Consider the following 12,049-nt stretch of genomic DNA (forward strand, 5'->3'; position numbering starts at 1 on the left):
AACAGACTTGCCTTTAGATCTTTCCAATGCCTAATTGGCCTGCAGGTAGAGTTTTATTTATTTATTTTATTTTTTAAATGTTGAACGTGGCAGAAGTCCTGCAGGTCACGTCCTACATATTTCTTTGTAAGTCAAGTAGAATGGTAATTTGGCCAATATTAAGTGTGGGTGGTTGGCATTGATTACTGACTGGGGCTCGCCCAGCAGGAGATGTGAAGAGTGACAGAACATGTGAGGGTGTAGCTATGTCCCAGACTATGACTAAGAAGCGTTGTTTGTGAGGGACATAGCAGAGCTCCACACACACATACATTTGAAGATGATCCCTGGGCTTTGATGGACAGTAAAAGGGTTGCAGAGGAGGTGGAGCAGACCAAGCATGGTGCACAAAGACCATTACCTCAGTCAAACCCAAGCCACCACATCTATCACATACAGCAAGTTTTACCATCCCAAGGTGCATCTTGTTTGCCATAAATGGCATATGTCCCTATAGTGATGTTGGGATTACTGCACCGTTTCCCAGACCAATGCAGTCACCCCAGCATGAAAGATCATTCTTCACATGAGAGTCCAGTTCAGGCGTTAAGGTTGTTTTGACCATGCGGACTGGAATAAGTTCCGGTCAGCCTCAGAGAACAACATTCGACCTATACGCTGACTCGGTGAGTGAGTTTATAAAGAAGTGCATTGGCGATGTTGTACCCACTGTGACTATTAAAGCCTACCCTAACCAGAAACCGTGGATTGATGGCGGCATTCGCGCAAAACTGAAAGAGCAAACCACCGCATATAACCATGGAAAGAGGTCTGGGAATATGGCTGAATATAGACAGTGTAGTTATTCCCTCCACAAGGCAATCAATCAAGCGAAATGCCGGTACAGGGACAAGGTGGAGTCGCAATTCAACGGCTCAGACACGAGATGTATGTGGCAGGGTCTACAGGAAATCACAGACTACAAAAAGAAAACCAGCCACGTCACGGACACCGACGTCACGCTTCCAGACAAACTTAACATCTTCTTTGCCTGCTTTGAGGATAATACAGTACCACCATCGCGCCCCCCCCCCCCCGCCCCTTCTCCGTGGCCGACGTGAGTAAAACATTTAAACGTGTTAACCCTCGCAAGGCTGCTGGCCCAGACGACATCCCTAGCTGCGTCCTCAGAGCATGCACAGACCAGCTGGCTGGCGTGTTTACGGACATATTCAATCTCTCCCTATACCAGTCTGTTGTCCCCACATGCTTCAAGATGGCTACCATTGTTCCTGTACCCAAGAAGGCAAAGATGACTGAATGAAATGACTACCGCCCCGTAACACTGACTTCTGTCATCATGAAGTGCTTCGAGAGACTAGTCAAGGATCATATCACCTCCACCTTACCGGCCAGCCTAGACCCACTTCAGTTTGCATACCGTCCCAACAGGTCCACAGACAACGCAATCGCCGTCACACTGCCCTATCCCATCTGGACAAAAGGAATATCTATGTAAGAATGCTGTTCATTAACTACAGCTCAGCATTCAACACCATTGTACCCTTCAAGCTCACCATCAAGCTGGAGGCACTGGGTCTCAACCCCGCCCTGTACAATTGGGTCCTGGACTTTGACGGGCTGCCCCCAGGTGGTGAAGGTAGGAAACAACATCTTCGCTGACCCTTAACACTGGGGCCCCACAAGGGTGTGTGCTCAGCCCCCTCCTGTACTCCCTGTTCACCCACGACTGCGTGGCCATGTACGCCTCCGACTCAATCATCAAGTTTGCAGACGACACAACAGTAGTGGGCTTGATTACCAACAACGATGAGACAGACTACAGGGAGGAGGTGAGGGCACTCGGAGTGTGGTGTCAGGAAAACAACCTCTCACTCAACGTCATCAAAACAAAGGAGATGATCGTGGACTTCAGGAAACGGCAGAGGGAGCGCCCCCCTATCCACATCGAAGGGACAGCAGTGGAGAAGGTGGAAAGTTTTAAGTTCCTCTGCGTACACATCACAGACAAACTAAAATGGTCCACCCACACAGACAGTGTGGTGAAGAAGGCGCAACAGCGCCTCTTCAACCTCAGGAGGCTGAAGAAATTTGGCTTGTCACCCAAACCTCTGGCAAACTTTTACAGATGCACAATCGAGAGCATCCTGTCGGGCTGTATCACAGCCTGGTACGGCAACTGCACCGCCCTCAACCGCAAGACTCTCCAGAGGGTTGTGCGGTCTGCACAACCGAGGGCAAACTACCTGCCTTCCAGGACACCTACAGCACCCGATGTCACAGGAAGGCCAAAAAGATCATCAAGGACAACAACCACCCGAGCCACGGCCTGTTCACCCTGCTATCATCCAGAAGGTGAGGTCAGTGCAGGTGCATCAAAGCTGGGACCGAGAGACTGAAAAACAGCTTCAATCTCAAGGCCATCATACTGCTAAACAGCAATCACTAACTGCTGTCTACATTGAGACCCAATCACTGGCCACTTTTATAAATGGATCACTAGTCACTTTAAACAATGCCACTTTAAATAATTCCACTTTAATAATGTTTACATGTCTTACATTACTCATATCACATGTATATACTGTATTTTATACCATCTATTGCACCTTGCTTATGCCGCTCGGCCATCACTCATCCATATACTTATATGTACATATTCTCATTCACCCCTTTTAGATTTGTGTGTAGTAGGTAGCTGTTGGGGTATTGTTAGATATTACTGCGCTGTCGGAACTAGAAGCACAAGCATTTCGCTACACTCCCATTACCATCTGCTAACCATGTGTATGTGACCAATCATTTTATTTGATGTTTTTGAACATTTTTACAAATCTATTAAAAATGAAAAGCTTAAATCTCTTGGGTCAATAAGTTGTCTCTTTGTTATGGCAAGCCTAAATAAGTTCAGGAGTAAAAATGTGCTTTACAAGCCATATAATAAGTTGCATGAACTCACTCTGTGTGCAATAATGGTGTTTAACATGATTTTTTGAATGACTACCTCATCTCTGTACCCCACACCAGAGTTTCTGAACAATGTGACCGGGAAGATTTGAATTTACCAGACATTTAGAGAAATTTACCGGACATCCGTATGCGTTCAGCTCTGAACTGGCGCAGCCCGGTCCATCAATAAACAAGTGACATTGGCCAAATGAGACACATTTACGTGTCCTTAAAAACGGCATATAAAAAATTACCAAAACACTATTCCTTGTTTTTCGAAATGTAGCATATTTTGGGGTGTTTTTACTTTCCTAAAACAATAATTGTCCACATCACGGTTCAGGTGTCAGAGATTTGAGCACTATATGCATCAGAGCATTGCATGTATACAGTGCCTTAGGAAAGTATTCAGACCCCTTCACTTTATCCACATTTTGTTACGTTACAGCCTTATTCTAAAATGGATTGCATTTTTTTTTTAAACTTCAGTAATCGACACACAATACCCCATAATGACAAAGCGAAAACAGATTTTTAGAAATGTTTGCTAATTTATTAAAAATAAAATACCTTATTTACGTAAGTATTCAGACCCTTTGCTATGAGGCTCAATTGAGCTCAGGTGCATTTTGTTTCCATTGATCATCTTTGGGATGTTTCTACAACTTTATTGGAGTCCACCTGTGGTAAATTCACTTGATTTGGAAAGGCTCACACCTGTCTATATAGGGTCCCACAGTTGACAGTGCATGTCAGAGCAAAAACCAAGCCATGAGGTCGAAGGAATTGTCCATAGAGACAGGATTGTGTCGATGCACAGGTCTGGGGAAGGGTACCAAAAAATGTCTGCAGCATTGAAGGTCCTCAAGAACACAGTGGCCTCCATCATTCTTAAATGGAAGAAGTTTGGAACCACCAATACTCTTCCTAGAGCTGGCCACCCGGCCAAACTGAGCAATCGGGGGAGAAGGGCCTTGGTCAGGGAGGTGGCGAAGAACCCGATGGTCACTCTGCCAGAGCTCTAGAGTTCCTCTGTAGAGATGGGAGAACCTTCCAAAAGGACAACCATCTCTGCAGCGCTCCACCAATCAGGCCTTTATGGTAGTGACCAGATGGAAGCTACTCTTCAGTAAAAGGCACATGACAAAAGGCACCTAAAGACTCTCAGACCATGAAAAACAAGATTCTCTGGTCTGACGAAGCCAAGATTGAACTCGTTGGCCTCAATGCAAAGCGTCAAGTCTGGAGGAAACCTGGTACTGTCCTTACGGTGAAGCATGGTGGTGGCAGCATCCCTAAGATGCTCTATTGGGTTTGTTCAGCAACGATGTGGCATTCAATCGTTGCTCAATTGGTATCAACATGTGCCAGGAAAACATTCCCCAAATCAGTACACCACCGCCTCCAGCCTGTAGCGTTGACACCAGGCAGGATGGGTCCATGGACTCATGCTGTTTACGCCAAATCCTGACTCTGCCATCTGCATGACGCCACAGGAACTGAGTTTCGTCAGACCTGGCAATGTTTTCCCACTCCTCAATTGTCCAGTGTTGGTGATGGCGTGCCCACTGGAGCCGCTTCTTCTTGTTTTTAGCTGATAGGAGTGGATCCTGATCTGGTCGTCTACTACAATAGCACAATCGTGACAGGGATCGCCGAGTTGTGCGTTCCGAGATGCCGTTCTGCACACCACTGTTTGTACTGCGCCGTTATTTGTTGGTTTGTGGCCCACCTGTTTGCTTGCACAATTCTTGCCATTCTCCTTTGACCTCTCTCGTCAATGAGCTGTTTACTTCCACAGGACTTGTTTTTTGTTTGTCGAACCATTTTTTGTAAACCTTAGGACCAGTGGTCACCAACCTTTTCTGTGCAAAGGTCACGTTCGCAGTCAAAAAGCAAGCCGATCTACCACTCAGGTTATTATTTTCAAACATCACATAATGTAACATTAACCTAATAAAAATAGTTATGTAGGAATGAGGTTTGTGCAGTAGACAGGACTTATACATTATCACAGCATATTGGCTATATGCCTGGCCTGACAATGTTGTTCTTCTCAGAGCATATTTTATTTCAAAACTCAAGCTTTGATAGCAAAATAGAGTAGTTTAGAGCCTGAAACCAACTTTTTGGTCCACCAGCCAATGTGGCAGGTAGATGATAAATCTACCAGCCAAATAATATTTTGCCATAATTACACTAAAAACGGATGAGTGTGCTTTAATGTAACTGTACTGCTGACCTCACAACGGCAGTCAAGCACCCAAGCTAACTGGCTAAAGTTGGCTAACACCTCAGTCACCGTTTTACTCTCCCTAGCAGAGCTGGTTAGGCTGTTTTCATGTTATCTAGAACGTTAGTGACTGTAACTGTGCTGCTGGCAACAATTGCACTTGTTTTTGTCATAGAAGCCCGTGTTTGGAGGATCTATTGGTACGGGTGTTGTTATTCTCCAGACACCGGCTTCAAGGGCATTGTCACTTATACTATTTCATCCTTCCACAAGATATAGTCCCGACACAAATCTAGGGTTGCTACCTGAGCCGGCTGGTCGTTATTACTATCGGTTCGGTTGCCAGAGATGTGACCCAGTCGGTCAGTCTTTTTTGTTCTGTATCCATGGACGCGACCCAGTCGTTCGTTCTAAATGTTCTATTGCCATACTGACTGGCAGCGTTATTATCCCTTGCTTTCTAGCTAGCCAACTACGGCTAACTTAGTCACTCAAACAGTGCAGCCAGAATAACAAAGTAGCTGCATTTGCATATGTTTAAGCTCTTTTCTAGTGACATTTATTTGGATACATCCGTAAGAATGAGCTAATGATTCGCAATTTCACCTGGCATAGATAATGTGCTCTCTCGTCAGGACCCTGTTGTTCAGAGGAGCTAGCCAACAACACAGCTAACACAATCACTTCAAACTGAAGCTGGAAAAACTGCAAACTAGCCGCACTTCGTTTCGTTCTACCTGTTTTCTATTGATATTTATTTGTATATATCCATACAAATTATGCTGATTCATGATTTCGACTGCCTGAGAAAAGCTGCCTGCCTGTCTGTCTCATCCAGACTCATTCATTACTATGGGACAGCTGGAGATCAATTTGAATATTGAAACATTGTTACAGATGTCAGAGACAGACAGTAAGGTTTATACAAATCTCTGCTGTTGAAAACTAAATATTAGTCTAAAAGAAATGTGAGATAATGTTTAGATGCTTTTCATAGTGGAGATCAAGTGTATAAATTGCCTGGCTGGGCTGATGAGAAAGTGGATTGCGCAGTCAGATGGAACAGAGTAAATAGGCATTTTAATGTCATAGATTTAGCTGGTGGTAACTTGTGGAATAGACACCGGCTGGAATGCTATTTTAACCAATCAGCATCCAGGATTAGACCCACCTGTTGTATAACTGCGATATAGGGCAAGATACTATATTTGTTTTATTTCCCTAATGGTGGCGGTTAGGACTGATGGACTGACTAGTTAGCAAAATACAAGCCACATGTTTGCTGTTTCTCTGTTTCAGGTCCAGAAGCTACAATGCATGTGTCCAGTAGATTTCAGAGGGGTGTTCCAGCTGGACGAGAGGAGGAGGGATGCGGTCATAGCTCTGGGCATCTTCCTGGTCGAGTCGGACCTACAGGTAGATTGAACTGGAGCAGCTAGGCCTACTCTTGACACTGTTAATGGTTGCTTTTATATAATGCTTTATATGGGACAGATGTTCCTTGAGTCCCTGACCCTGTCAGACCAATAACTGGCTCCTATCTCAGCACATTTACATTTAAGTCATTTAGCAGACGCTCTTATCCAGAGCGACTTACAAATTGTGTGCCCCCCTTAGCTGTTTAGTGGCTTTTGCTCGAGTGGTTTGTGATTTGATGTTTTTATTGCAGCACAAAGACACTATCATTCCCTACCTGTTGGGGCTGCTGAAGGGACTTCCCAGAGTTCAATGGATCGAAGAAAGCTCTGGAAGCAAGGGACTTGGTAAGGAAGTAGATGCAAGCGAGCGTTTCTGTCTCACGGCATTCAGTATGAATTCAGCCTGTCTGACCGGTTGATGGTCTATCTTCCTGTCCTACAGAGATCCTGCCAGTAGCAGAGAACTTCTGCTTCTGTCTGGGCACTCTTCTATCTGACGTAGCCCAGCGAGATAACACCTTGCGAGGACAGGTCCTGGAGGCCATCATGGACATAATGCAGGTCCTGCTGGACATCTGCCTGGACCCAGAGAGCCATGATAAAGGTACCAGCATGCTCTCTGTCACCATTTCACTTTCAACAGTGTTGAATGAAAATGTTAGTTCCAGGTTAGTCACCGAGTTATTTTCTCTTGTCCTCCTCACAAACGTTGGGATATACGTAGATGGACACAGAAAGAGCATAGAATGAAAAAGGCAGCCGTTCACCTGTCTGTCTCTTTCTCTCACCCCTCCTTTCCTCCCTAGAATACCTGTGCCGGTACACTGTGCCCTGCCTGTTGGGAGTGGCCCGGGCCTTCGGTCGCTATAGCAACACTGAGGAGCCTCTGCTGTCCAAGCTATTTCCGCGGGCGGGAGCCCCGCTCTTGTCCGGTGCCGAGGAGGCTGACCCGTCACGACGGCGCTCCTTCAACGACTTCCGCTCCATCATGCCGGCCTCGCTGCTCACAGTTTGTCAGGGAGACACCATCAGGCGCAAAGGAAGCTCCGTGTCCAGCATATCACAACAGGTACTATTACCATACTATACCAACACTACTACCATTACTACTGCTACACCGTAGTACTGCCATTACTGCTCATCGTGTGTCAGGGAGACACCATAAGACGCAAGGGGTCCTCTGTTACTATTTCAGTACAGAGAATACGTCTGTACTACCATACCCTGCCACTAGAGGTCAAAGGAGTCTCGTATTTGAAGTGTCTGAAAATGTTATTTTCCTCTGTCTGTAGGCCAGTCCAGAGAGAGCAGGACTGACCCTCAGCTGCCCAGCTGATCCCTCTGCACAGTACTTTGAAGGTGAGGAAATATAAGAAATATATTTCAGCAGTATTTCAGTTGATTTAGTAGCCCATGTCTCACTTTTTGACGGATACTTTTCTCATTATATATCCCTCCCTCTCACCCTCTCTCCCTCCCTCTCTATCCCTATCTATCCCTCTCTCTCTCACTACATCTCACCCTTCCTCCCTCTCTATCCCTCTCTATCCCTCTCTCTCTCACTCCATCTCACCCTCCCTTCCTCTCTATCCCTCACTCCCTCCCTCCCTCTCTATCCCTCCCTCCCTCCCTCCATCTCTATCGCTCCCTCTCTCTCTCTCTCTCTCTCTCTCTCTCTCTCTCTCTCTCTCTCTCTCTCTCTCTCTCTCTCTCTATCCCTCCCTCTCTCTCACCCTCCCTCTCTCTCACCCTCCCTCTCTCTCCAGGCTCCTATCTCCCCGATGGTAGTGCTGTGGACCCAGCCTATTACTTCTCCACCATCAGTTCTAGTTTCTCTGTGTCTCCTCTGTTTACGGGCAATGCCCAGGGAGAGTTTGACGTCCCTCTGGACATTCTGCGCCAGCTCCTCAACATGGTCAGTACATGTGTAGGATCAGAATGAGTACAACTGTGGAATCGGATTGGATTGGATAGAACTGTGGAATCGGATTGGATAGAACTGTGGAATTAGAACGAGTAGAACATCGTTTTTCAGAATGAATTTCTAAGTGTTCTGTTTGTCTTGTGCAGGTTGAGCAGTTTGTCGCTGAATCCTTTCTGAAAACACTGGATGACACCCTGCAGGAACTTCTGGATGTAGGTTCATTTCCCCTCTATTTGAATGAAAGCATTTTCCTGTGTCGTCCTCAAGATGGATGTTACATCATGTTTGTTGTGTTCTCTCCCTCTAGTTGAACCCAGGTATGCACCTGCACTACAGGACCTTCAGTGATCCTCTGTATGTGACCATCTTCAAGATGCTCAGAGACACGCTGTACAACCTGAAAGGTAACAAACCCACTGGTCTCTCACCCTAACCTTTTAAAGGGGGAAATCTGCAGTTGCTACATCCATTTTTGGACGTATAAATTAATGATATGTACCCATATCTTATCTTATAAGTGCCTCATGAACTCAACTGTCGTACCCCATCAGAACTCAAAAGATAAGTTGGTTGTAAGCAAACACTGTACAGCCTCAAAACATGGTTACAATTATCATTTTGATTTCATGCATGAAATCAATTTGTGAATTTGAGAGTGGTTACATTTCTCCAGTCCAGTCCCTCAGCTGTTTAACAAAACCAGTGTTATTGTTTGAATGGCAGATTGCCCCTGTAACCTGACCCTAACCTTTAGCCTAACCTAACCCATCTCGAATATACAGAAAGCCTCTGATATGACCTGATTTGCTATTGTTCAGAATCAGTTCAGCGGACTGTTTGCTACACGTGTTTCTGACCGTTCCACTAGCATGTTATTAATGTTGGTGTGACGGTGTTCCCAGACCTGCAGACGGGCTATGTGAAGGAGGTTCATGACTTTGTCCTGGAGCAATTCAGTAGTAGCCAGTCAGAGCTGCAGAGGATCCTACATGACGTGGAGTACCTCCACAGTGAGCTGAGTCCTCTGAAGCTACGCTGCCAGGCGAACGCTGCCTGCGTCGACCTCATGGTCTGGGCCGTCACTGAGGAGCAGGGTAAGAGCGCGTTTACTTGTCGACCCGTGCGCATGACTTGAAAAGCAACAGGGCACGCATTTTTTTGGAATGAATTGGACACGTGTTGAAGAAAAAAAAATCGGTTCATTCATTTGGATTGAACACAAACCGACTGTTGTTCATGCGTTTTGCTTTGATCAGGAGCTGAGAACCTATGTACCAAGCTGTCAGAGAAACTGCAGTCCAAGACGTCCAGTAAAGTCATCATCGCTCACATGCCCCTGCTCGTCTGCTGTCTACAGGTCGGTTCTGCAATGCCGACAGTGGCTTCCTGTTTTTATCTGTCTTCACAATATTGTGTTGATGAGAATGCCATAATACGAGTATCAATCATACCTAATAAGAATGTTCCGGTGTGTATGTGTGTAGGGTCTGGGTCGTCTGTGTGAGCGGTTCCCGGTGGTAGCCCACTCTGTCACCATGTCTCTCAGAGACTTCCTGGTGGTCCCCTCTCCTGTCCTGGTCAAGCTGTACAAGTACCACAGCCAGTACACAACAGGGACCGGCGAGGTCAAGATCCACGTGACCAATGAGCACTCCCAGTCTACGTTCAGTGCTCACGCTAATAAGAAGAGCCAGCCCTCCATGTACGAACAGCTCCGAGACATCTCCATAGACAACATCTGCAGGTGAGGAAAGACAACATGCTGTGTGACACTACTTTTGTTTTCAAACGAGAAATATGAGCAACGTTCGCGCCTTTCATTCGTCGCTGTCACCAAGTATGCGGTCTGTTTCTTTCTCTTGTCTCCACCCCCCCTCCTTCTCTCAGCTGTCTGAAGGCTGGTCTGACTATGGACAGTGTTATAGTGGAGGCTTTCCTAGCCAGCCTGTCCAACCGTCTCTACATCTCTCAGGAGAATGACAAGTAAGTCTATCTGACCCCACCTCTTACTTTACTTATGAACAGGCTGTACTACCTCTGCGAAATAACTCTCAATGTTAGCTAGTGAACCTCAGGTGATCTACCTAGAAAGACTGTCCTGCAGTGATTGATAGGAGCTCTAACCAATTCCCATCTCCGTGGCAATGACTGGCAGCCCCTCTGACCAACCGTATGTCCCCCCCCCCCCCCCCAGAGAGGCCCACCTGATCCCAGACCACACCATCAGAGCGCTGGGTCACATCGCGGTGGCTCTGAGGGACACGCCCCGCGTCATGGAGCCCATCCTGCAGATCCTACAGCAGAAGTTCTGCCAGCCGCCGTCACAGCTAGACGTACTCATAATAGATCAGCTGGGATGCATGGTCATCACTGGGAATGTGAGGCGCTCACACGCTTGATCCTGTCTTTTATACTCATTCCTTCTTCCCTCCCTCCCCTTTGCAATACGTCCCTCAGTAAACGCATCATTTTCTCTCACCTCACAGCAATATATCTACCAGGAGGTGTGGAACCTGTTCCAGCAGATCAGTGTGAAAGCCTCCTCCATGGTCTACTCTACCAAGGACTACAAGGACCACGGATACAGGTGTCCTCAGCCCCTACACCTTTGCCCCCTATCCTATCCTCAGTGGTGAACCGTGACTATAGGACCTAGGGCTTCAGAGGGACCAAAAAATCTTCCAATACGTTGTATCAAACAAAACAAAAAAATCAAGAAGAGAACAGAAAACATGATATCTTCTGTAGTCGGACCATTGTAGTTGTAGTGAAGGAGGAGCGATGCTTTTTGATGACATCGTGAATGAATCAAACAGGCCTGGCCGCGCTTCGGGCTGCCGCACACACAGAGTCAGAACCGGCATGGACACGGCATGTGACACACAGTATAAAACAAAAAAGCACATTGACCACGTTTACATGAGCACAGTATTCCGGATAGCAGGTCTTATTCGGGATAAGCTGTTTACATGCACTTTTGATATCCCGCTCACTAGTATCCCTGTAACCATGAATAAATAGAATATTCCTCATTTAAGATCATATGGGTTAAATGGAATAGTAACTGACATATGAACACTGAATATAGGTCTATAACCTCTCCCATGTAATATAATATTAACTCTTGCAGAATTATGCATTTCTTGCAGTAAAATAATACAACAAATGTTGATTTAGTCTCGGGAACAGGAGTGGAGAAATATGATTTCTTTCAGCATCTCTTGAGAAAATGCGAATGTGGGTGTAACGTGTTGTCTTGGACACTGTTATGCAAGCAGACAGTATTCAACCACATAAAATATGCACCCAAGACGATCTGAAGTCTGATCAAAAACGTGTTTCATCGACTTCTCAGCTTTTCATTTCCTTAAAACCGGTCAAACTGATGACATTTTGCACAGGACCATTCTTTCCACTGTTGTGGAGTTATTGAGTTTTCTCCCCGGTTCCTAAACGAAACCGACAACTTTACCGGTGTCAACTAGATCACTAATTATTTCATTCTATTGGTGTAAGACATTCTGG

The 12,049-nt window shown here is 46.0% G+C and overlaps 1 protein-coding gene across 4 annotated transcripts in view; it reads left to right on the forward strand.

Annotated features, from left to right (window-relative positions):
* LOC115159274 (phosphatidylinositol 4-kinase alpha) overlaps positions 1 to 12,049 on the forward strand; it is a 44,357-nt gene that overhangs the window by 4,431 nt on the left and 27,877 nt on the right. For all 4 annotated transcript variants that reach the window (XM_029708834.1, XM_029708835.1, XM_029708836.1 and 1 more), the window contains exons 2-15: positions 6,482 to 6,598; positions 6,852 to 6,945; positions 7,043 to 7,204; positions 7,407 to 7,669; positions 7,893 to 7,959; positions 8,367 to 8,515; positions 8,671 to 8,736; positions 8,832 to 8,928; positions 9,427 to 9,618; positions 9,781 to 9,881; positions 10,009 to 10,268; positions 10,412 to 10,507; positions 10,719 to 10,902; positions 11,011 to 11,111. In XM_029708834.1, coding sequence (XP_029564694.1) covers positions 6,482 to 6,598; positions 6,852 to 6,945; positions 7,043 to 7,204; positions 7,407 to 7,669; positions 7,893 to 7,959; positions 8,367 to 8,515; positions 8,671 to 8,736; positions 8,832 to 8,928; positions 9,427 to 9,618; positions 9,781 to 9,881; positions 10,009 to 10,268; positions 10,412 to 10,507; positions 10,719 to 10,902; positions 11,011 to 11,111 — 1,949 coding nt within the window. The remainder of the gene's footprint in view (positions 1 to 6,481; positions 6,599 to 6,851; positions 6,946 to 7,042; positions 7,205 to 7,406; positions 7,670 to 7,892; positions 7,960 to 8,366; positions 8,516 to 8,670; positions 8,737 to 8,831; positions 8,929 to 9,426; positions 9,619 to 9,780; positions 9,882 to 10,008; positions 10,269 to 10,411; positions 10,508 to 10,718; positions 10,903 to 11,010; positions 11,112 to 12,049) is intronic.

The sequence above is a fragment of the Salmo trutta genome, chromosome 23 (assembly GCF_901001165.1).
Source record: "Salmo trutta chromosome 23, fSalTru1.1, whole genome shotgun sequence".
Taxonomy (NCBI): domain Eukaryota; kingdom Metazoa; phylum Chordata; class Actinopteri; order Salmoniformes; family Salmonidae; genus Salmo; species Salmo trutta.